General features: G+C 39.3%; 1 protein-coding gene across 2 annotated transcripts in view; it reads right to left on the bottom strand.

The window, feature by feature from the left end:
* Positions 1-821: 821 nt before the first annotated feature.
* The window catches only part of EDEM3 (ER degradation enhancing alpha-mannosidase like protein 3), a 31,631-nt gene continuing 6,033 nt past the window's right edge, over positions 822-26,419 (bottom strand). Inside the window, exons 4-21 of one of the 2 annotated variants that reach the window (XM_068952003.1) lie at positions 23,829-23,868; positions 22,176-22,288; positions 21,296-21,449; positions 20,023-20,157; positions 18,147-18,252; positions 17,438-17,535; positions 16,646-16,771; positions 15,955-16,038; positions 14,381-14,464; positions 13,679-13,803; positions 12,987-13,152; positions 10,157-10,311; positions 9,206-9,359; positions 7,876-8,070; positions 7,036-7,201; positions 6,343-6,528; positions 5,344-5,391; positions 822-4,685 (exon numbers count right to left, since the gene is read on the bottom strand). In XM_068952003.1, the coding sequence (XP_068808104.1) occupies positions 4,282-4,685; positions 5,344-5,391; positions 6,343-6,528; positions 7,036-7,201; positions 7,876-8,070; positions 9,206-9,359; positions 10,157-10,311; positions 12,987-13,152; positions 13,679-13,803; positions 14,381-14,464; positions 15,955-16,038; positions 16,646-16,771; positions 17,438-17,535; positions 18,147-18,252; positions 20,023-20,157; positions 21,296-21,449; positions 22,176-22,288; positions 23,829-23,868 (2,539 nt within the window). In that variant the 3' untranslated portion in view covers positions 822-4,281. The remainder of the gene's footprint in view (positions 4,686-5,343; positions 5,392-6,342; positions 6,529-7,035; positions 7,202-7,875; positions 8,071-9,205; positions 9,360-10,156; positions 10,312-12,986; positions 13,153-13,678; positions 13,804-14,380; positions 14,465-15,954; positions 16,039-16,645; positions 16,772-17,437; positions 17,536-18,146; positions 18,253-20,022; positions 20,158-21,295; positions 21,450-22,175; positions 22,289-23,828; positions 23,869-26,419) is intronic. The other variant, XM_068952004.1, reaches the window with a different exon arrangement.

Raw genomic sequence — 26,419 nt, 5'->3', positions numbered from 1 at the left:
GGGCACGACTTTGCGACATACCCTGCAGACTTAGAACGCTTTTGGACCATCTAGGCTTACGCACCTTTCCGGGGAGCAGCAGGGCAGAGCGCGCCTTTGTCCAAAATACTCCCGTCCATTAATTCCTGATGCCCCCTCAGCCACAGGTGGAAGGAGTTGGGCGTTTCATCTGCAAAACAGGCAATGCTTTGTTTATAATAGTTGTTGTAAGGACAACGATGAACACTTGAACAAAGTTAAGTCTCGGGCTCCTGCATCTTTCAGGACCAAGAGGTATTTTCTTATTCCTACCCCTATGGGGGGGGGGGGGGGGGGAAGCCTACTGGGAGTAAAGGCGCATCGCAGAATAACTCGTAACACAGGAAGGATGATGGAGACTTACCGCTTCTGGCCCAAAAGAGACCTCGTTCTGTTTCAATCCCAGTGAGAACGGGACCAGAAGTTCTCGTATTTAAGAGGGATTTTTGCAGTTCAGCATTTTAATTGCAGAAACAGATGCTAAAGAAAAAAAAATAATAGATAGAATAAGGTCAGTTGAAATCGTCCAGCTGGATGAGGTTGCTCAGAGCCTTTCCAGTCGGGGCACACTCCTAACTCGCCCTCTGGGACCCCCCATTTTTTTTCTCCTGCAAAGCCGCTTTCCAAGCCCCTTGGTAGGCAGGACAGGAACTAGCCAGACCTCGTACCGCTTGTCCAGCTTGTGTCTAACCAGTTTTCCCATAGCGACACTATGGGAGACCCTCCCGAAGGCCTTGCTAAAAATCGAGGGAAACCAGCAAGCTGGCTGGGCAGTTCAGAAACGAGCGTCAATTTAGTACAGCTTGACCAGAATATTTACATTTTATTAAATCTTTACAATCAATTGTAATCAAGTACACAATTATGTACACAGATTATATACATTTTAGCCCAGACTTTTACATCACAGTACATAGTTGCCCTTAGAAATATTGTATACACTTATCACCAGACAGTAAAACCCAACGATAGTGTTAACAGCACCCGTTATTAGACATGTTTCATAAGAAAATATACGGCTGTAAATTGGGCTGGCTAAAAAAAAATCTTATAAAATCTGAACATACAATATTTCATTCACAGAATGTTATTTTATTGTTTTCTATGTTCTGACCGACGCCTTTTGTGTAAGATGTCCCGCTTTAACTTCGCAACACACACTTAACTCACGACTAACGCTACGCCTTCAGGTACGTTGGCAGGAGGAGGAGAGGAACAAAGCCGGGCTCGTTTTAAAAACTTCATCAAGAAACCATAAATGTAAACAATTGAGAACATTCCTCCGACCTCAAACGAGGAATCGAGCGGCTAGATCGACCTGCCCGGCATGGAGCAAGCGCTAGGTCCAGCTGCGACTCCCGAGCTCTGCAGGGTTCATACGATACGCACCCGTTGATGGCCCATTTCAGAGCCACACTCCCCTTGGAGCAGGCTCCCAAGAACTGGTGAGGATCACTTAACGCCCCTCTCCAAAAGATCTTTAGGATTAATACATTCTTTTCGCTTTTTAAGATGACAGTGACAGAAAAATCCTTTTTTTTTTTTTTTTCAGAAGGATATGAAAAGGTTCGCTAAAACCTATTTCCTTATAAAGGAGGACAAGGTGGTGGTGGTGGGGGGGGGGGAACAACCCTGAATAAAACCGTCTTCCTCATTTTATTCTTCTTTCCCCAAAGGTCAACTTTACCTGATGCGGTTCTGTAAACAAAGTGTAAACCCCACTTGTCAAACGCGGCTATGGCTCTCATGATCGTTTCAAAAGGTAAAGGAAAAAAAAAAACAATCTTCAACAAACCAAAAACAACCCAAACGAAAGGAGGCAACGTTTCTCTGAGGTAGGCCACCGCCAAGCCGATGCTTCAAAATCCACACTGAAATCCGGGACTGTTAAAGAAAATCCCTCAAGGGGAGGGAAAACGTCTACTGCTTTATCCAGAGGTGTAGACGTGAAGTAGTTAAGAAATAAAAATGAGCTTGTGCTGGCAGGGAAAGCTCATTTTAAAAGGTTTCAGCTCTAAACATAAATCTTCTGAAGATTAAAAAAAAATAAAGCTTTTGTTGTTACATTGACGGTCTTGACGTATTGAGCAGAGGACCTCTGCGCCTAAAGAAACTCCGTTTTCCCTCAAAAGGGCTAACGGGCACGGAGACGTAGCCCGCGGCCGAGCGCGCTCCTCTGTGGCACTGCGCACGGGGGCTGTAAGGACTTTCCAGAGGGAACCGCCGAGCTGCCCCAGCGGGACGTTTTGATCCTGCCGCTGACGGCACTTGGCCGCGTCCCCGCAAGCGCGTACCGCAGCTGCGGATCAGGGCTCCAGGTAACCAAGGACACTTAGAAGGCTCCCATGATCAAATTCCTTACATGAACAACCCCATATAAAAACAAACAAACAAAAAATTATATATAAAATTAAAAAACCCTCTCAACCGAAAAAGCTCAGCTGCTTCAAACTCTACTCATTCAGCTCAAACCTCCATATAGTTATTTGTGCAAAGGAATCATAACTACATTTAAAAGCTAACTCATTTTAAAAGGACACTTATTCACTATTCCACCACTGCTTCATTTCCTCCTCAAAAAAAAAAAAAGAATCACCTCCTACTCTACTGATTTAAAGTTATCATTCAATTGACGTATAATATTCTGATTGACTCTCATGCTCTCAAAAGGTGCCTGTGCGTTTTGATAACTCTCGAAAGCAAGTGTCATTAAGTATGTATACAACATTTGCCTGGGTTTTCTCCATTCTCACTGTACACGAATATACAGGAATAGATACAGTATGGCTGTACTAATTAACGGTTGCATATTCAGCACGCATAATTTTACCAGCTAAATGAAAAGTGCGCTTCCGATTGGGGCTCTCTTTCCTGCATTGCACAGATTAATATAAACCTTCATTTTCAGCCTGGTGCGGCATCGAGGCAGTGTTAATTTAATTCTCTAACATAAAACAATCCTTTCAATCATAATTCCCTAAAAGCAGTTTATACAAGTCAAGTTAATTCGTTTTTGGCAGTTTCTTTGGACACAGTCAAAACATTTTGCAGATTGTTTAAACGTCCCCATTTTAATTTGAATAACGTTTTTCGTAAGAGGGATAACAAAGTAGGACTCACACTTACCTGTAACAAACTCCCAAAGCCCAGAGTAACACATCAGTCATTCTTTGAATTTACACCACTGTACTTGAAACTATGGAATCAACAGCCAAACTTGTTGCACTTCACTACTGGTACTGGCCTCATTGCCTTAAGTCTCACATGTATAGAAGTTGCATATAAAAAATGACAACAAAGTCAAGCTGACTGTTAGAAGTAGAACTTGCAGAAAAGGAAGATTTTTGTTAATTCTGATCTAACTCTGTTTAGTCTCCTTTCAGAGAACGTTGCCAGCTCTGAATCTTGTATCTTAGGGTAGATTGAGTTTTTCAACCTGGAAGGCCAAAGGAAATACCTGTACCGAACGCCCGTCTTGTCCCCTTTCCCTTAACCTCGAGTACAATTTTCACAACGCACTGTGAACCTTTACCTGGCGGAGCCCCAATTAGGCCGGCTTTCCCGGTTGCCCTGCTGGAGCTTGCTAACAACGTATGCGCTGCCTTTGGTTGATACAGCTTCTCGAGTTGAAACTAGAGCAGAAGGGGAAAAACTCCAAGTCACCTTAGTCATTCCTCAGGGCAACAGAGAGGAGTGATGAGCTACATTACTGTGTCTCACTGTGATATGTCAGCACAAAAATCAAATTGCTCCTAGCTGCGTCTTAAAGACGCTACAGCTGGAAACACGTGATTTCACCTGCTGCTATCCATGAAGGCTTTCGATTCAGTACAGATCAGCGAAACCGCACCTTCACGACAAGAAAAACGGTGACTGACCTACTGCCCTCGAGCGCTCTCATCGATAACCGTTAAGTGGTACGTTAACCCCACTGCATTCAACTTTTGCCTTCCAGAGGCCACAGGAACTTGGCCTCTCAGAGCCTGGAAGGCAGAAGTCGGGCTCGTTCGCTGAACAAGCCTCCTGGGTTACAGCACCATGCAATGGAGCCAGACAAATGCTTCAATTGCACATTCCCATTTTTAAACAGGAAAAATTAAAACAATACAAACAGCATGTGCTGGATTTCTATGGTATTTCCCAGGGAAAACCTGGTTGCTCATCACAATACTGAATGTGTTTCCTAGTTCTCTGATATCAGGGCCTCTCTTCTACCCAAACAGTTCTCCATTTGTTTACTAACAAATAAGTTATTATTACAAGTCATAGTTCATCCTTTTCCATCATTTCAAATGCTTCTATATCTTCATTCCAGTCTGCTAATATGGATTCCATAGGCTGGACTTTATTATCCCAGTCAGCTTTGGAGTCTGACTCTGTCTCAGTCTTTCGCTCCTGAGGCTGGTTATCCACTTGCGTGCATTCTGGTTCTTGAGTACTAGCCTCATTTTCAGGGACGTAGGAATCCTGATTTGAAATGGAAACACTGTCACTGTCTGCGTGAGCAGGAGATAAAGAATCAGGCTGAGCAACGTCAGAGTTTTCTCCTCCTTCAGGCTCCTCACTGGCCAAGCCAACGTCCTGAGATGCTGAAGTAGTCTCTTCTGAGCTCTGCTTATGCGAATCGTTTTCAGACAATTTCTGGTCCATATTGTCCATTTCCAAGTCTTTAAGAGGGGGAAGGAAAAAAAAGCATTTTGAAAAGAAGTTAGAAAACCAGCATTTCATGTACTCATTCATTCAATACATTTCATGTATTTCATTCATGTATTTCAAATGCAAGATCACTACCTTTAAAGTGCAGAATTTTTGTTGATATGAAGACTCAATGTTACTAAGGAATAGATTTTATTGAGGGGGAAAAATTTAAACGCTAGAAAAGGCGAGCAATATAGCGAGACTAGTTTCTGGTCTTCAAACTTGACTAGTGATTTCTGGGCCAGTACTAGTTGCCACTCTTCAGCCTTAAGCAAGTACTGTAAGGTCCACCACGTGTGTGCTGAATTTTAATACTAGATTTTAAAGCACTCCCAGATCCACAACTAGGATCCCACATCTAAGCGAGTGGAAGATGCACAGAATTACATTAGTTTACTGAACTGTGAATTCAGAGAGAGAGCCAAAGCCAAAGTGCCTCCCGCCTCACACCCGTATTCAAAGCGGCTAACGTTCATGTCTCAAATACGGATTTAGGTTTTAACTTTACATGAGCTCTCCGATTTAACTAGCCAGATTTCTTTAGAAGTTAATGTTTGTAACTAGTATATAGGGCAAGAGCTCTAAGGAGGATAACTTCATATAACATTTTTAATACAGGATACTTACTGCTATCAATAATGTAGTTTGGAATCATTTTACCTTTAAAGATTGTTGCTGGGATTCCAAACGAAAGCACAAGGAAGGGGGGGGGGGAAGAAGCACATACGCATTACAAATTCTCAGATGCAGAACCATCTCTGTGTTTAGTATTTTATTGCAGCAGCTCAACCATAGTTATAGAGAGAAAAAAAATTATAAGCAGCTATGACGAAACAATACTGTAGCTTTCAGGTCATCACCTTTGCAAATGTGTATTGTCCCCAGTTCACTACAGACGCTTGTTCTTTCCATACTCTGCTTCAGTAAAGCCATGCTACAAATATTTAAATTCTGTCTAGAGGAGGGCTTACAAAAGGAAAACGTAGAAATCTAGGTTTTAATATGAAATGTATTAGGCATTTTAATTTGAAATGTATTAGACTGTAATCGTGTCATACAATTTTCTTATATAAGAAAAACTGCAAAACTTCTGAGGTCACCAGCCTTATTTCTCGTGATAACCACTTTCCCTTACCTAGGCAAAATACTCAGCTCTTTCCTTTTGGGTACTGAGAATGTCACTTGGGAACTTGATTAAGAGAGAGGCATTTGCAACGGGGGGCACTGAAAACACTTAAATTATTCCTGACACGACTTCAAAGCAGATTATGACAAAAAGGGTTCAAAAGCAATCCAAAGGGCTGTACTGTCTTGTTAGTCAAACTGACATTTAATTTACAAACGGCACTTCTGGATGTTAGTGGGAAAACTGGGGGGCTGGGAGGGGTGCAGGGATGTGGAAGAGGGTGGCAGGGCACAGACTTCTCAGATAATGGCTTTCATATGAAAAGCTATTATGAACGTCAAAACAGAAAACTAAACTTACCAAATAACTCATTTATATCTTCAGGTATCAACAGAAATCAATACTATACATTTCATATTATGCCAGCTGGCACAGATAAAAGTCAAATTTGTGGTAAAAGAAGAAACAACAACAACAAATCCCCAACACCTTATTCTTACCTCTATCTTTTGCTTTATCAGAAAGGAGCACCTCTACAGCCTCGTATTCCCGGATTGCATCCAGTATAATGTTTCCTTCCTTGTTGAACAGGAAGAGCATGGGAATTGTGATATCATCTGTATTCTTTCCATCACCGGCCATTTGGAAGAGAGGAGCAGTGTCACTACTGCTTCCCTCATTGTCATCTAGCCAGACACACGTAAAAGAGAAAGCGAGAAAACCCTTCTATTAGATAAACAGACCACAACTCTGAACTGACAGACTTTGAGCAGCTTTCTTTCACCCAGTCAGTTAAAAGGATTCCAGGCAGCAAACAGTAAATTGGTCGTTAAAAAAAAAAAAAACCACCACCACCATTCCATGACCCAGCAGGCGCACTTGTTTTAACATACAAAGCAAATCAAAAACATTAAGACGTCCTCAATAGTTAGCATATAACACTGTTTCATCAGCACTCAGTGATCCTTAGAAGGATAACTTCTAATCTGCAAAAACAGTGACAATCGCTCATCCCAATTTGTTGTGGCTGTTTCTTGCACAGCGCTGGACATAAAGAAAGTATTTCTTTATCTTCTGAGATCACAATTGCTACGTTGGAGTACTGACACCTCAGAGGATATAATAGCTTTTTGTCACCTTTCCAAAACTGGAAAATACAGTTTGCATTTATAAAGAAGTGAAGTTTTATTTACCAATAACAATGCCTCCTATTGCTCCAGCTTTTTGAACGTTTCGCGCCTTTTCAGCGAACATACACTGGCCTCTTTGCATCAGAGCAATCTTCTCTTTGACTGCCTCAGGATTAGTGATCTCTGAGCATCCGTTATATGGCTTAATGGTTGCAACAAATCCTCTTGTCTGTTTGAGGGAAAAAAAATTGAATTCAAACACTAAGCTCAAGCTTGCAAAAGCCTCCTAGGCCTTCTACTTTCTTCAGTTAACCCAATGCATTTACTGTATTCTGTCACTTTGGAGAGCCTCTACCCTGGAGTCTGAGCTTTAAGTTCCATGAAAGCAAAGAACGACCAAGTGAAAACTTAATTCTTTCACCCTTGTATTTTTGTCCATACCTACTGTCTCCAATAGGAACTGTTGCCTGTGTGGTATTTTCTTCTTCCAATTAGATACAGCCCTTTATGAAAGTGTGGGTAAGAACAGCCTAACTTTGAAAGGGCTTCTGCAAATTCATGGCTGATGTAGTAGGAAAACCTTCCCTTAAGTGAACTTCTCTTAAAATGTGTACTGCACATCACATAAATTTGTTTCAAAGTCATACTATGTATTATATACACAGTACTATAGTCATGCTATATTATATCTTAAACCATGACTGATAACTGAGGAGCAGAGCACAGGTTACAGACTGCTAAGCCACGCATCTAAAACACTATCTTCCATCACTGCTGCATTTTAACTACTGTAATTGACCTCTGGTTGACCACCCTGAAATAGTATCGATACTACAAAATTTAGGTTTATGAAAGAAAGAGCAACAGAAAGCTTGGAACAGGTCACGCAGACATCTTACATACCCCGGCTTTGCGTTTGGACAAGTCCATTCCAAATTGCGCTGGTCCAGCAGTCAAGACCACCCTGCCAAAGAACGGATGGGAAACGATTTGAACAGCGCGAGGAGGTAGCTGTTGCTCTTTCTGTTGCTGACTGGATAGTTCAATCATTTCCTGCATGAACCGTAAGCCATCTTCAGCATCAAGCGAACTTGCTGCCTAAGTAGTTTTAAGGAGGGGGGGGGAAAAAAAAAGTTTCTTCAGAAGCGTTTGATGAACTTGAAAGAAAACAAACAAACAGTCTGAAGTTGTGACTGCTGTTTACACTGCATGCATTGGTACTTCAGTGATTCAGGATAACGCTCCATTTTTATATCAGTTTTCTAACAAAACACTACCTGCTGGCAAACATCTGACGCTACAAAGTTTTTAAAATACAGAGTGGAGGCTCCCTGCCATTAATTCATCATGTCAGATAAGAGAACACTGCTGAAAGGGAGCATTTAATATCTTCCCCACACAGTGGGCTAAACATAGCTAGACAGATCAATCTATTTCCTAAACAAGTAGGAATATCTCACACTGAAAGCTATTATTTTCAGAAAAATACTGTTAATTACACTATTCTGAAATTCTTTTATGAAAGGAATGGGGTTTCAGTAAGGTAAACCTTTGCTTTCCATCCCCCTATACCTAAAAAAAAAAAAAAAGTACTGATTTAACCTACTTTAAATCCTTAAAAGCTGATGGGATGGATTTACAGAATTCTGTATATAGAGAACATTATGAAATATTTAGTATTTTGTAATTTTAAAGGCACGTTTAGAAGTGAACTAACTTTTAAATATTTATTTTCTATCTACAAGTAAGCTCTCCACAGCCTAATTCAGTAGCCAAATATCAGTTAGAACAAATCCAGCTACCACGATGCTCTTTTTTATTGACCAAACTGTCATTAGGGTGCGATGGAAAACAATACTCCAACTCAAACATGTCCCCTGAACATTAAAGAGTGTTTTTTTTTTTTTTTTTTTTTTTAAGGCTAAAGGAAATAGTAGAGAAAACTTCCCAGATATGAATCAACTGCAAATGCATATGTAGCAATGTCTAATGGAGTCAGCAGACAACCAGAATTATAGCTGGTCAACAGCCTCCACCTAATTTAATGGATGTTTGATTAAAAGTGCTGCTGAGACAAAAAATTAACAAGCAGCAACCCATTAAATGTAGTCACATTATGCTCACATGCCCCTTCCACAGTCTGGCTGCCTCTTCTGAACCTCTAAGAGTGTCAAAAATCATAACTGGTAGAATTTTACTAAGAACTTTCAAAAAAGTTACTGTTGGGTCTTACTTGCACAGCGTGCTGCACTAATTGCACTCTTCCATCTTTGAGATGAATCAAACTGACTCCCATCTTCTTCAATATCTCCAAATGCTCAGGATTACTGGCCATGAAATCTCGGGCTCTCAGCGGTGGTTTTGGTCCACTTCCCAAACTCTCTTCTCTGCCAAAAGATATAAGAGATCAAAGCTGTAGAACAGATTATTCTTGAGACATAACTCTCACACACTTTCACAAATTATTCCTCTCATCAGAGGATGGGAATTCTTTGGAATAAAGTTGAGTACAAACTTCAGTAAAATGCAACTTCTCAGCCAAACTATCTTTTGAAAAAATTCCCCGCATTCTCAATAATTTTGTAGTACCAAAGCGCACATGCAGTGTTGCTAAAAACGAAACTACCATGAAAGTTCTCTCTCACTCCTAAATAGTCTGTATTATTGTAAGACTGATCACATCCAATTTTCCTAACAGAACTGCTGTTCAGTTTTACTCAGAAAGTATAAATATCAGAGGGGCAGTCAGAAGGATAAACCTCCTCAACTTTAACAGAGTACCCTGAACTCTTCACAATACGTAACATTATTTATGGCATTATTTACTTAATACAGAAAAGGAGGAGTTGGAGAACTGTTCAAGAGACAACAGAAATTAAAGTTTACAAATCAAGAAGAAAATTCTCACAATACCTAGGCTACAACTTCCCCTTGGGGTACGTGACTCTTAAGATCCTTTTGTTTTGAAAGATTCACCAATTCCTGCTGGCAATTATCTGAGTTTTGCTGATGATGTCAGACAGAACATAACTGGTTTTTCCCATAGTTAAGCTATCCGTTCCAAACAAACTCAAACAGAGCAAGCCTATACGACTCCAATACATGTAAGCGTTTCTCTTCCCCGAGATAACAGACACTTCCAGTCACTCCTATGCTAACAAAAGACAGCAAGGATTCATCTTACGCTCTGGAAATACCCCGAGGACAGCTTTTGTCCACCACGTTTTTCAAAGGTTCACGAATACTCTGAGCAAACATAGGGTCATTTGGGAAGAGAATCTGGGTGTTGGGACAGGTCCAGTCGAAGTTGCTATCATCCAGCTCTGTGTATTCTGTGGTCTAAAACGAAAGATAGACATCACTTATCAAAAATACAGGTTACGTTTTTACAGTAATAAAATCAAACAGACATATCCTCAAGTCATTGGTGTACACAGGACGTACAACAGCTGAAGACAAATTTACATCTACACAGTTCTCAAGCAGGAAGAGCATGTAATTTTCTTTATGCCTCACCTTGCAACGCTAAACGGTAACCAGTGTACTCCCAACAAATAGCTAGTACCCCCCTCCTTTCACGTGCCAGACAACCAGATAAAGCAGTTATGATTTCAGATGATCCTCCCGGTAGGCTGACTGAACCAGCTCCAGGCCTTCAGTCATTCTTCCTCCGTATCGCTAAGAACGTCACATCTTGAGCAAGAACGTTTTCTAAGTAATACTCTAGGAGATCAACTTTATTCGTAAGATAACCCAACACTCACACACATCATAAAAATAAGTAGGTATTTACAAAGAATTACAGATGAAAAAACAGTAGATTCTTGTACATGAATTCTTCATACGAACAAGAGAGCCTCCTCTCAGGAGCCTTGCAGTCTCGCAAATCTGTGCACTGCAATGTTGGACTAACATATAATTCTAACAACATCTATTCTCAGAAAATATGACAGCTTAGGAATTAACATTTGCACAAATCGCTGTTTTGCAACATGTGAAATCACGTGAAATATGTGCACAATGCAAAAAACTTGCAGCCAGTCTGTTCCTAGTTCTGTAAGTGACTTATTGGATAACTCTGGCCATTTAGTTTTCCCACCTATAAAAATGAAGGTAGTATTTACTTACTGACTAAAAACCTTCCTTACAACGTATTAATAAATTGAAACCAAATATTTAAAGGCTCCCTGAAACCCAAGACTTAAAAGTATTTATTCCAACAAACTAATAATAGTCTTTTAAGTACCTCTGCTCTTAGCATGACAAACAGTAGTCTCATCACTTGAGAAAGAAGGTCTACAATATTGCAAACTTCAGCACAGTAAGACACGACCTTTCCTGTTTATGAGAATAAATGCAAACAGGATATAGGGTTGCTACTACCAACTATTTCTGTACTTCAGATTACTAGTACTGAGTTTATATTAAAAATAGTTTAACCACCCACAACACACCCCATTTTTCCTATCAATTCCCTTCCAGTAGATAAACTCTGCATTTAAAAAAATGAAGCACTGATCTTAATAGACGATTAGCTATTTCACACATTTTGTTGACACCACTTTAAATGCAATCTTTTTTACTTTGGAGTTAATCACGTTACTAGCTTAGACTTAACAAAGAGCTTCAATAAAACTGCATTCATTAAGTTACTCTGTTCTCTTTTTAGACCTTTTACGAACACTTGCTGTTCTCAAGCAAACTACGTGTGTTAGGCCAGCATGTCATTGCCAGTACTGAGCAGCTCCTGTCCCTCTCAGCTATAGGTATCGCATTCCCATGTTGGCAGTAAAAGTCAGAGAGCTGCTCTTTTAGACCCTGAGAGAACTTCTTGCATAGCTTGGAAAATGCTGGTCACACCAAACAAAACTGAACCAAAAAAAAAAAAAAACACGTTCACTGAAAGCATAATCCCTCATTCTGCCTTTTCTTCAGAGTCTCCGTTTCAAAACGTAAGGAGAAGTGATAAATAAAATGTTCAAGGAAAGAACATTTTGGAGAGAGTGTGTGCAGGATCTGCACCACCTCGGAACACTAAAAAAAAAAAAAAAACCCAACTCTATAACATGTTAAATCTGTTACCAGTGTTAGATGCTAAGAGCAAGTTATTTCAAGAAGTTCTTGCTTTCTAATGTTAGATTCCATAAAACAGAGCGCTCTCTACTCAGCTTTAAGATTTCTCCAAGATGTGCATAGGTTGATATCAAACAGGAGTATTTTCTTCTGATCCAGAAATTATTTCAGAGAGGACACGTAGTAAAGGGTCAAAATAAGGCAAAAAAAAGAACTTACAGCCCTGAGGACCTGGAGACCCCTCTATTCACTTTCTCATTCACTAACCTTGCTTGTCAGCAGAGTTAGATTCTTGAAAGACAAACTATGTCATCTTAAACCAAGGAGACGAGAGTGTACAATATTTCATGACACACTTGTAGTACCATAGGACATTTTAGAATGTTAACCCGTTTGTAAATCCATTAGTGTTTTCACTTTTTTTTTTTAAATAAAAAGCTTTTTAAAAGGACGGAAGCAATGAAATATTGCAAAGCTGTAACAGACAAGTATCTACAAAATTAACTTTCTGATAGCCTCAAAATACTGTTGCAAATTTGCAGAGGCTCGGTGTAGTACAATAAACAACAACGTTGCCATGTCATTTTATATGTTTGAGAAACAAATTAAGAGAAAATAAATATGAAGATAAAAAACTGCACTGTGTTATTTTCAGTTTTATATGAACAGAGACAGGGAGTGAGAGTTCCTTTTTAAATACTACTGACTCCACAGCATTTTTCACAAGATTCAGCAGTGCAGAATTCCGTCATGGAAATATTATTCATATTCATGTGACTGCAACTGTTACTATGCTAAAATAGTTCATATTAAATAAAATGTCAAAACTGATATACTTCAAACCACCATTTTCCCTGATTTTTTTTCCATTTCCTGTAATAAAAAGGAAGCTGCTTTAAAGCAGCATTAAAAATTGATTTAAGTTTTGAGCTGTTACTTACTGTATTTTTTCTAGAGATGGTTTGGTTTGTAGTGGAAAGCCAAAGTGGCAAAAGATGCGCTTCTGTAGTGAAGATATAATCTTCTATGTCAAAAATCATGTCTTCCTTATCAGCAAAGAGCAGGTAAAGATACTTAAACATCTCAGCCAGAAAGAAAGAATCCATTCTATGGAGAGAGAGGGGAAAAAAAAAACACCACAACAAACACCCTTTAAAGAGATATCCCTATTTTCCAAAACATCAGTAAAATAAATATGCGTATTGCTCTGAAATGTCCATTATATTATTGTTGCACATAATTCCACTGGTGTTTCTTCCAAATGGAAGGAGGAAGGGAAAGGATTCAAGATCAGTTCAAAATGGGATTATAGCAACTCTTACAAACCTCTTTACAGACTTCTACATTTCAAGTTTATTTTGTTTGAAAGTAATTCATCTAGTGCTCTGAGACTAATGAAAGGGGGCTTCAAATGAGAGGCTATCAAACACTGAAAATGTTTGTGTGTAATAGAATTTATGAGACCATTTCAATACTTTACAGACTATGACAAACAAACATGGATAATTTCAGAGCTGGGTATCAAACTGAAGACAGAAAGCTGCTCAGAAGTCAAACAATTCAATTATGCAAACAAACAGGGTGAGATTCTTTTCTATAATCTGTTAACAAAAGTCACTTCAAAAACTTTTACCTGTCTTCGTGACTTCCTGTACGAACATCCTTCATCGCAGCAAACCCACAGGGTACCCTTGCATACTTGTTTAAGTTTTCAATGAGCGTTTTCCCTACCTCTAGATAGTAAGGATCTCCAGTAGCCTGTTAAAAAAAGAACACAAAACAAATCCCCACATGCACACGAAAAACCCACATAGGTGAACTCAGATTTACTGCAAAACTATCAGATTCTATTTTTCCACCTAATTTTATATACTCTGGTTTCCTGCCTTCTCAGCCACCAGCAGGATCTAGTTTATCAATACTGTGAACAGACACAACAGAGACCTCTGAGATACAATCGTATTATCCTTTTACAGATATGCAGATAAAGGCGTGGAAATACTAAAAAGAAGCCTAGGACATTTAGGCACTACTATGCTCTACTCCACAAGGTACAAGTAGCTTTGGCTCTTGTCTCTCCTGAAAGCAAGAGCAGTAACACCTTTAAACATTCAGGCCTTTGCTACCTAACGTTTTTCTTTTTTAACTCTAGACATACAAAACAACGTTCCCAGAACAAGTTTTGATACTTTGATCTTATTTTATACAGAAGCGGCTCCAGTAGATAAAATAAACTCAGATATGCTACTCATTCCATTTTGAAATACAATACCAATAAAATTCTTGATACTAGACAAGATGACCAAAAGCCAGAGAGATAAGGAAGTGATCTTACTTTATACAAGAAGTAAGTGCTTTCTGCAAATTCAGGCCTTAAAGGATGCTGAGCCCAGTGAACTCTAAAATCTGTCGTGAAAGCCTGAAGGGGGAGAAAAAGGAGAGACAAAAATAAATGCCAAAATAAAACCCACACAGGTTGATTTTGAACCCCAAATGAACTGTTTTACAACAGCTGAAGCGCTCCACAGCTGATGTTGGGCGTTCCAGTGGAGGACCGAGGACTCGACACTGATCTCAAGAGGCTGCAGAAACAGAGAACCTATGCCTAGTCAATACGTTTGACCTAAAACGGTGCCCCAGCCCATTTAGTACAAGGGAAATTTAAGCTGTGAGGATGCCTGAACTCCTGCAGCGACAACCTCTGGATGAGCGTTCAGCAAGCGGAGCTCGGCAGGGCCTTGGGGGGTGCCAGATGAGAATTTGCGCCCCCAGGGCCGGGAGGGAGCGCTGCTCGCTGCCGTCGGCACAAGCACACGCCTGGTGCTGCAGCCCATCAAGCAGCTTGGTGAAGGTCCGCTACGCAGAGACTGATCAGAGCTGTGACAAACACCACTTCTGCAAACATACCTACCATCTGACACTTAAAATGCCCACGATCTGTCCGTCTGAAGTGACGGTTTACATCAGCTCTTTCTACCATATGAAACACCAGAGACCAGAAGTCAGTTATTTAAAGACTTCCTAGACTCTATGTTGACTCTCGATATTTTGCTCCCATAAAAACGCACTGGCAAAAGCCAATTTCTGTGATAGCTTTCACTCACTACTAGTTCACGTTAGAGTTTAAACCAAGTCTTTAGTAAAGGAGACTACACGTTGGCTTAGATATAACGAAACGATCTTTCAAATTCTACTTTGAAAGTACAAAGCACTGAGAAAACAACCAGGAACCAAGGAGCCAAATCATATCATTTTAAGAGTACTCAAAAAAAATCATTTCAGTGACTAGAGATAATTTCTCAATTTCTACATTAAGTGAACGTGATGTTAATTAAAACATCCTCTGGAAGATATTAGCTTAAATGAGAGGAAAGCCAAAGTTAACGACTGGAATCAGAAGCTCTCTCATTTATTCGGGATTATCGCAGGATAAAGATACACTTCGGGAGGCTTTTGTGCGCGCAATGAACTTGCTCAAACAAAGCCTGCACTTGCAGTAGCTACAGATCACTCCTCGGACCTACTCTCAAGGACACTGTGCAAAATCTCAGAACATTCTCCCAGATAAATTCAGCATTTAGTTTCCTTCCTTGTATTTCTTGGGTTAATAAAGATAACAGGTTTGGTAGCATTAATTGTATTATGTTACTAAGCAGCTACGACTGCAGGTAAGAGTGCTTATATGCACTCGCACAGTGAAATGATTCAAGGTCAGTTTTGAAAGGCTGAAATGTAAAAGTCTAAGCAACTATTATAGCAACAGCTCCCACTAGCATGCTAATTACAGCATAACTGAAGGAAAAATATTTCAGATCCAAAGCATGGTTGTCATACGTGCAGAACTGTAAACTGCTGAAGAATACCATGGAAGTTAACCTTTGCTTTTAATGACAAAAGAGACTAACGTACCTCAGGAAGAAAGTTATGCTTTTTTATAACCTGATAGAGCATCTCATGAGTTTCTATAGCAGGTCTAATATCACCCTTCAACACCTAAAACACAAGAATAAAATTAACACAAGTCCACCACCCATAGGGACAACATGCAAAGTCAGGCACACTTACTGCGTTCACATAAAGTCACACACCAATTTCCGCATTTCCAGCGGATACACAACGTAAACGTTACCCTTCCCTTTCCAGGTAAGCCGTAGATACGCCTTGGAGCTTTTTAAACAAAATTAGTGAGCTCCTTAAAGCCACAGCTCAAGTGGAATAAAGGATCTCCATCATCTACAGAGAACTGGTGGCGGGAAGGGGATGCAATTTAGTTTGTCTGAAAGACGTTACTGACACACACAAACTAGAAAACACCGTCATTAAACTACTGAAAAGGGGGCTTGATTCGAGCGTTTTCACGACTAGGAGCGAAGGCAGCAAAACCATAAGGAAGTACCTTTCTCGATACGTAACACAGTCAGAAGCACATCACATAGCATAGAAGTGACAGAAGGATCGAGTGCATAGTCCCTTGCTCAGCATTTTTGAAAGTCAAATTATTAAGCTTGACTTGTCAGTTGTTATGTAACTGACAGGGTTTTTTTTTTGTTGTTTTTTATTTGTCATTAAATTTCATCTGCACATGGGTTTTAAGACTCACCTGCAACCCTGGGAAGAAAGCTAGCAAAGAATCCATCCAGGTCCGAGCGTTTAGCATAGGTTTATGAATATGAACATCAAGGAGAAGAGGTGGCTGGCTAATGTATCTCATTATGGCATCATAGTGCTGACAAACATCCGAAAAAAACATGTGCTTATGTTATCAATATGTTTCAAAGAAAAGTTTAAATTATTTTCAATTTTAATACTGCTTATGCTATAAAATAAAATGTTTATATTGGATATTGCCATTTTGTAATATTTTATGAAAGAATAAAGACGCTGAAAGTTACTTAGTAATCTAATAAATTTAGTAACCTACTACATGCGTTTTTCAATTTGAAAATCTACTTAACTCAAATATATACGGGCCTTAACGGTCCTAAAATTATGGATCTGCAGTGCAATGCAAGATCCTGGTTTTGACTTTCAGATTTTCTCCTCTGCTCCAGGACAGTGAGAAGTTATACCACAGTTTGTAACAAGACGACCTTATGTTGTTTTACACTCTCCAAAGCCATCTTCAAATACAGCTTCTCCTGTACTGGAAACGTGGAGAAATGCCCACAAGAAGATTCCAGTCTTTGTAGGATGGGGTTAAAATACTTGATCAGGTGACAGTTCACTCAAGATCAGCAAAAAGTCTGTATTAAAAAGAGCCAGCACTACACACATCGGAAGTCACAGAAATTCTGCTAAATGGTTCTTCAGAGGCATCACAGCTGACTGACAACACAATTAGTCTTTAATTAGTCTTAAACGAGGAACAAATCCGAGCAAGGAATTAACTTACCGTGTTAAATCTTTCCAGGAAACTGTCATCTCCCAGCAAGACATAGGCTTTCAATAAATATTCATAATATGAATCTATTCCTGCTCCAACACCACTATCTAGAAATAGCAGAAGATGAAAAGGTGGTTTTACTTTAAGTAGCTATATAGTTATTTTCACATGGTTTCATTTTGATTTTAAAATGAAAGGAAAAGCCTCCTGTCACGAGAATTACGGCACAGATGGATAGGGACACATAATGCTGAGTGTCTACACTAAAGGCTGTGCAATATTAATGCAGATAATAATATGAACAGACATGCATTTAAGCCAGTTGTTTCACTTTTCTGATATGACACAGTGTTTCTACTAGCTGGCATATACAACCAAAGTCTTATTTATATCATATATATTTTTACTGAGTATTTAGAGAAGAGTCTCTGAAAATTTATCCCAAGGCATTCCTCTCAGCAAAAAGTTTATCAGAGAATGCTTTCTTTGCGATGAGGAAAACTAATTTCTCAGCCAAAACACTCTTTCAGAGGAAGGCCAGGCCTTTTTGCGGCAGGTTTCTTCACATCTCAAGTATGCAAGTCCACTTGCCCGTCCCATTAATGTTTTTAAATGGTCTAGATAAATGTGGAAGGGGAAGAAAGAAAAAACCCTCGAGAACTTCTTCCCCAAAACCGCCTCTGGTCACAAATCCTCCTGGAGTCAGAACACCACACACCTTTGCGGACCCAGTCTCCGGTGTGAATATTAATAGTGACACCCACTAAATTGCTACTGCGTTGTCTCTTTTCCCAAATAAAATCAAGTGCTTTCCGTGCGTATTCCTGCAACAGACAAGACAGACACAAACTCCTGTAAATGAAACTACACAGAAACAAAGGAATTAAAAAAAGGACTGATAGAAAAGAATTTTTATTCTTTTGTGTGTTAAGATGCTATGAAGTAGGATGTTTCATATCTGAGAAAGAATTATAAATCTTAGTATTATGTTACAGATGCTCGAACAGTAGCACTTTCAGTCCACACTTCACTTAGTCGTTCTGTTGCTAATTAGAAGGAACGGTGCTCTTTTACACCACTGTTTGATCTTAGGCAAGTCACTCAAGTCCCTCTGCCCAGGTTTCCTAAAGTTGTGTATACAGAAAGGATATTCAACCTAATTAAAAAGCAATTCAAAAATAAAAATATTTTGAGAAACACAACAGCTTCAGAATCAAAGTCACTACGTCTTTTCAGACATTTCAAGGTGGAGCAGCAATCCCTGACGTCAGCACGTAAATCATGTACGTTCTTTCTATACCCTCAATTTACTCTTCCCTTTCTGTGTAACAGCCAACAAAATTGCTCTAGATCGCCAACCACATGCACTGGACTGTAGGGGCTGAGTTCTGCCAGTACTTAACCCTGGCCTAGTTGTGCTTCCACTGGGTTGCGTGGAATGAGATGAAATACTGGGCCAATATCGATTGCTTGCAAAAAAATTCTAATCTGAAAGAGAGCTTTTTTTTTTTGGTATCATTTACCAAAGAAACCATCTGCAAACATTTTCATTTAGCTTTCTGGTGACAACAGACCCTTGGGTAGGTACTGCACAAATTCAATAGGACTACGAATTGAGACACTTCTGAAAATCCCCTCTTTAATGAGCAGCCCAAAGCCACGACACTGATAGCTTTATGATTTTCTTTCATTACAAGAAGAAAGTTGTTATAATTGTTTTACTATTTTAATCTTTCCGGATTTATGACAAAGAAAGCAGAAGAACGTGGTTAAGAACAGTCTTACTCTGAAGTTTCAGAGCAGAATTTTCATACAGTATTCAAAATTTACCTATTGCCTCTAGCGACTACTGTATATTTTCACTGCTTAGTGTTCTCGGCAGTCCAAGTGAAAGTCTCAGTGAAAGTCTAAACAGACGATAATCTAATCTGAACAGAGATGCTTACCAACTAGCAAACAGTAAAGCTGTACAAGTCCAGGGAACACATTAATCTCTGCAGGCAGTACTAGGACACAATTTGGAGGGTGTAAGTGCACAAACGTCACAAACAGCCCAGGCAGGCCAGCATAATGTTTACTACTAGCAGTGATGCATGGCAAAAAAAGTCAGCTTGTGATCAAGACTCCAGCTTTGTAGGTAAAACCTGGCAAAGAAAACCTATAAAGGAAACTTCAGACTGAGCAACAAAACTGAAAAGCTTACAATAGTGATTGTTTTCCTTTTTAAACTGCATTTTATAAAACAAAGCATCGCACTTTTCTTCTTGCTAGTCCAACAAATCAGTGGCTCCTCTCCACCCAAATACTTTACCTGGAGTCTTCAGAACATAAGCCTTGTTTACTTCTGTATTACCAGGAAGTAATTTTTCTTAAAATTACTTCCTGGAGGTTTTAAAATAAAGGTTAAACAGCACTTTTAGGGGAAAAAAAAACCCATAGTCACAACACAGCTGAACACACAAACTTTTTGTGCAGAACAGCTAAGACATGCACCCATTTGATGAACCCAAAATTGTTTTTCCAAAGTTACAGAACTGTAACAGGAAGCTAATGAATACCTAATCCCAACAAATAAGAGATCATGGAAAGCAAACCTCAAATATAGATGTTCCTGTGAATCGGCTTAAAGCTGCAAACTCAAGGATCAAGGTACCTGCACAAGCTGTACAGGTATCAGTTTCTGTTCCTGTTCGTGCTTCTGGATGTCTTACACCAAATTTCAAGTTTACCTAGAGAAGAGTAGAGATCATCGTTACTTTCACTAGCTGCAAGTCACATTCCCATGACAGATCTATACATCAACTAGATCGTTCACACACTTCCTAAAAGCAAGAAAAAGGACTATTCCTCCCCCCAATCAATTTTGCTTTACTTTACTACCATACTGTCAACCCAAACATGCCTATATAATTATCCAGAAGAAACTCAATCTCCCAAAAGCAAGACTGGCCCCAAAGCCAGTTGCCTGGTTCACTAGACCTTTAAATAAGCGAACATTGCCCTGATAATCAAGTTTAGCAATTTATTTACCAGCAAACCAGAACGTCTCAGAACCTGACAAGTACTCATTGAAATTAAGCTTTATAAGCATCTCCGTATTCCTGGCTCCAGAGGGTACCTGCTAGATGGACCTGCTTTTGGACCAGGCACAACATATGACTTTCTGTAATCCACGGAAAGCTGTCTCAGCAAAAGATGGTCAAACTTAGAACATTTTGAATTAAATATTTTCACTAGAAAAATGCTGATTTTACTGAGCCTAAATTTAATTTGTGGGAAGTTTCCAAAAAATGCTAAATCTTGCAGAGAGTCAGTGGACCATATACACAGGCAATATTTTTCCATTACTCCAAGAGGTTTGTTCCCACGCGTTGTTCAACTATGACAAACCATTTTACATTAAGTGAATATTTTATACTGCAGTTATGCAGTTACCTTGGTCTGCATCCAAACTTTTAAACAGGCAATGAAGATTAATCTATTTTGTGTTAAATTAACAAGTACATGCTTGTGAGTTGACCTTTCATTGACTTAGAGATACGTACCATAACAGAAGCTACTCTTCTCAGCTACTTGGTGGTACCCAGAGCAGTGAGGAGCAAAGTATCAGTAGAGAGTGACTAGATAAGATACTTGCTATTTTTACTTACCCAAAGCAAGGCATGTTAGAATGATCTGAGCTGGAAAAGCTGCAGATTCAGAGAGCCTAAAATTGTACTTCAAAATCCTAGGTAGCATGTGTTACAAAATTATTTTCTGAATGCTTAAGAAATATATACAAGTGATTGGACAAACCAAGATTAAAACAAAGTAACAGAAGTTTTGCTTATAGAAGCATTTTTGAATTGCAGAAACCACCGAACTTACTCTTGGATAAGGGAGACCACTAGTGGTGTTAAAAGCAGGTAAAAGCTTGTAGCCTAGCTCCTTTGCCATGTGCAGAAGTTCACCACCGTACCACTGCATATATTCACCTTTTTCTTTCAGCATAATTGCCACTGAATGCCCACCTAGGAGACCTCTAAACACAAGAAAAAGTTATCCACATCTCAATGGGTATAGTCATCTCAACAGCAGTGCAGCAATTTCTGTAACTCAGACTACTGTACAAATAACTGTGCTATGTTCACATAGGCCTAATTTTCAGAAATGCTGAGCAGACCCGCCTCCAGTCACCACAGTGAACTGTCAGTATTTCGGAAACAATTTTTCTTGTTTAGGACTCAGCCCCAAACTATAGAGGAATCACTGATTCTTCTATATAGTTAGTCAAGAATAACTAACACTTCTAAAACTGTGCATATAATAGCTTAAAATTATCCTGGTCTGATCCTGCTTTGAGCAGGGAGTTGGACTACAGACCTCCAGAGATCCCTTCCAGCCTGAAATAATCCATGATCCTAAGTGAAATGTTGCATCTATTAAATCCAGTATTAAACAGAGTAACTGAGACTGTTTTGATTATGAAAATAAACCACCACCTAAACCACCACTACCTTGGCACACTCTTTCCCCCCACCCTCCCCTTTTCAATTAGAAAAGCTATACCTGCAGGGGTGGATGGGGGCTAGCGTGATTCGTTCCCACCCAGCATTTTAAAGCCTTCCTTATAGCAGCTGTTGAATTATGCTAACTGTCAAAGGAACAACTGTTTTAAAGGAGGTGAAACAGTCCAGAAAGGTACGCCTTAAGGACATTCGCTAGAAAGCACATCTTTAAGAGTTCTGAAATCATAAAAATTACTCACCCAAGGACTCTTATGTTGGTTTCAAAGACTGACACAACTATGTCATTATCTAAGTTAACATCTTTTATCACTTTTTTTACAGCCTCTTCAAACTCTTTGGTTTTATTTAACACCTGGAAAACAAACGCAAGCAGATGTTCAGGTTCCAGCACAGCTAGAACAGTCAACCTCAAGTATCACAGAGTAAGTGCAATGGATTAAAGAGGAAAGCATTCAAGATGTCTCAGACTGATATTTTAACCCTGCAGGGGCATACCCTGACACAGTGTGAACAGACATTAGTATTGCCATTTTTCTTGTGAGATAGACATGAGAGAATAAGCGCTGTAAACAAAGAGCAATGTGACTGGGAACGCACCCTGACAGTGGCTCGGGGATTTTTTTGTCCCTGCCCTTACTCCCAGCCCATGACTGTAGCGCAAGGGGACTCAGCGGGCTGCAGGCTGCACCTGCACCAGCAGAGTGGCCAAAGACCGGTCTGCTCCAGTGCCGCTCTGATCTCACAAAAGCCTCCTACCCACAGACGAAGGGGCCCCATCCTAAGTTGGGTAAATTGTCCAAGCAGTCTTCCTCCTCCCACCAGTTTCCTCCCATTGCCTGAAGGACAGCTTGGTCATTTCCTTCACATTTGCTTTCTCGTTGACATTCTTTTAGTTACAGAACTTTTAAGTTAAGAATCTTTGTGACTTATTTGATTCATTATTGCAAGCACTTAAATTCCACGAACGTTAATCCTGCTCTAAAACAAGAAAAAATAAGTTACAGTAAACCATTAGAGCATGTGGTAAAGACTTGGGAGGAGTTCCAGGCTCCAAGTCTTCAACGCCTGCGGGCCTGATTCAAATGAGTCAAGGGTCATCTCATGGCAACATTATAAAAAGAGAACAGTCATCAGAGGAAGAGCATCGTATGATTTACGCCCCAAACCAGCACAGTTAGGATTTTCAAAACTTTTTAGATTTGTTTCCTCGGAGTGATGAATGGCCAAAAATCATTCCTAGTTTCATAATTTTATTTTATAACGGCAAAATAAGTCAACGGGACTAAAAATCTAACAAAAACCAGCTCATTAAGCATAGGAGACAGAACGCGAGAAGCTTGGCAACATTTCCTGGCAAACACTTTGAGGATTACATTTTTTAATAACATATATTTAAGCGCATACAAATTCATCCATGAAACATTTATAAGCACACTTTAAAAACATAAATAATTCTGTAGACATTAAGAGGTGTTTGTCTGCAAGTCTTACGATCTTCTTCTTTCAGGAAGGAACTACATAAAGACAACACTGTCTTATAAAATGCATGGTCAGCGTGCTGCTTTAAACCATAATGGGAGGCAGACTTACATACCTTTTTTTGTTGTTGTTGTAGAGCCCAAGCAAAACAAGAAAAGAAAATGTCAATGAACTACCAAGGAGCTGTTCTGCTATTCACTTTGCAATGAATTCCAAACACCACTATCACAGCACTTGGAAGCTCTTACAAGCAATAGCCACTTTTAACAGATGGCTAGAAATCAGAGGTGAAGTAAGATTACATTGTCTTATATAAAATAGAGTGCTTAACAAAATAGAAATCTAAAAAAGAAGTTGGAACAGAAGAAAACAAGTTTTTGTTTTAGTGAAGTTTATCAATAAATTAAACCTACCACAAGAGTGTCCAAGGTATCAATCAAGGTCAGTGAAAACCTATAAAATAAAAATTAAAATAGATTATAAGCCTGTATGTTTAGAAATTAAATTATTTTTTAAGAGTAAGCAATACCATGGAAGAAATGAAATTAATTCTTCACAGGTCATCAGCTACTAGAAAATCAGTTTTATACAGTACCTGTTTCATACCAGAATTAACACTCTGCTTACACTAAGCCTCTTCCCTTTGCTAGGGACCAGAATAGAAGTTGACTAGAATGAGCTATGATTTAAAAAAAAAAAAGTTTACCGCACAGCTTTCAAAGTTCTTGTAAGCAAATAAAGTTTTTAATTGTCTCCAACTAAATGCAATTCTACTGAAAAGAGACCCAACAGAATGATCCAAAGTCTCTCTTTCAACTCCTTTTCTTTCCTAATGAGAAATGTTGACTTACTAAATGTAATAATGACAAGGTTTATTTAGGAAGATCAAAGAATCACTATCAGAAACTCCAATTATCCACTTTAAAAAAAGCAGCGATTTGTTGCAATCAATGGAGAAATACTCTAGCACACACTCAGTGATGATTCCTTGCTAAGGTGAAAGCTCGTCAACAGCTACAAGACAGTTAAGAAAAACGTCTGCTCAGCATTCATTACAAGCAAAAAGAAAGGAAAAGCAAACTCAGTGTCGGAATCATTGGTGAAAGGATAAAGAAAATGCTGTTATTTTGTTATAAAACTTGTGTGGGGTATAATGGAACAGGAAAAGGTACAAAAATGAGCAATACGGATGGTTGACAGTATGGAGTGGCTTCCGTACTAGGAAAAAGCAAACATGCTTGCACTCCAGCCTACAAAGTGACAGCTGAAGTGTCATTAGATGATTTTAAAATTGCACATGGCATGAAGAAAGAGGATGAGAAACTGCTATTCACCATTTCTCACAGCAAATTTCACCCAGCGCCACCCAGCACTAGCAAGTGGCAGCCTTAAAATAAAGAACTATTTATTCCATAAAAGAGAAGGTCAGATCAGAGAACTTGCCGCCACAGGCAGTTCTGGCTTTAGAAAAGCCAAACGCTTACCTGCATTTGAAAAGTGATTAGGCAAAAATCCGTGGAATAAAAACCCACAAATGGCTTTTAAAGAGATACCACCCTGCGCCCAGCTGCAGTCGGATCCATGTGGTTTGCCACAGGAGAATCACAGTAAGGCTTGTCCTGTTCATTTATTCTTCTCTAGGGTTGTCACAGAGAGTATACCAAGCCGAGCGGACCTCTGGCCTAACCTGATATGACTGCTCTCATGTTAAGAAAACCACAGCGGGCATAAGAGTAGAATTTACAGAATTTTGGGAACAGTTACCACCGTAACCCTTGAAGGGTTACCACTCAGGGTTACCGCTGAAGAGCGAACGTCAAGAATTTTTAAAAGTGCTCAATATTTGAGACACTGTAGACAACACCTGCCTGCGCATGAGCGCAGTTAGAATTCTACTGAAGGGGTCATGCACGATCACCTTCATCTTGAATTCTAAGATATAATGACATTCTGTGTCATTATATGAGAGAGATTTCTTGACATTTCTTTCTCATCAGTCACATCTCCCAGTAGCAAGCCACTACCTCCAAGGTCAATCCATGCAATTTTAAGTAGACGACAGGATTATATAGGACTCTCCAGACTAAGGAACTTTTCTATATAAGAAAAATAACCAAAATGACATGCTCAATATCACACAGTGAATTAGAAATAGAGTTTAAGATAAGAACTTAGGTTTTGATTACCACTGTTCTGCTCAAGGACACTAAACAGTGATACCACTACAAAAAAAGCAACAGCTCTTTGTATTTGCTCTGTAAACAAACTGCGCACATACGGACATCATTTCTTACAAAAAAACCAACACGTTTATAGGAATTCAACTTTTATCTTTGATCATTCAGTTTACCACGGAGAAAAAAAGGACCTTAAATCCACACTTCACCCCCGCAACAAAGGATCAGAAATATTACATTACTTTGCATTATGAGCCATCTCTAGAGAAAATTTATCAAGAATTTCCAGGTCTGAAATAATGGTTTCTACTGGGACAACGGCTCAGGCTACCATGTGTGTGATAATCATTTGCTAACAGCTCACTGCTCTGTGCAGCTAAAATTAACGCTCACAACTCCTATTTAGCAACCAAACGTACTAATGCCATAACGTGAGCTCACGCTAGAAAAGCTTTGCTAAGGTATAAACTTGCAGAATGGCAGTTAAATCTACCTTTGGATCTCATTCACTGATCACTGGTCAATTCTCTTTTTCTGATTAAGGTACAATTTCAAATCAGTTAACATCATGGGAGGAAATAAAAAATTTCTGCCTAGCTTCAAAGAAGTTTGCAATTACAGTTTTCTTCTCAATAGCTTTTTCTTTTCCCTGGAAAAAAATTTATGACACACAAACTAAGCTAACTTCTGTATGCGTTCATAGTATCTTTTTCAATAAACATAAGTTTGTGGACATATCAAGTAAAAAAAAAAAAAAGTTCTGTGGGCTGCAAGTTGTACCAAGATTCCTAGACATTTATACGAGACAGTAAATGTTGCAAGCACTA

The sequence above is a fragment of the Struthio camelus genome, chromosome 8 (assembly GCF_040807025.1).
Source record: "Struthio camelus isolate bStrCam1 chromosome 8, bStrCam1.hap1, whole genome shotgun sequence".
Taxonomy (NCBI): Eukaryota; Metazoa; Chordata; class Aves; order Struthioniformes; family Struthionidae; genus Struthio; species Struthio camelus.
The sequence above is the reverse complement of the archived record's forward strand: the minus strand, read 5'-3'. Positions and strand labels throughout refer to the sequence as shown.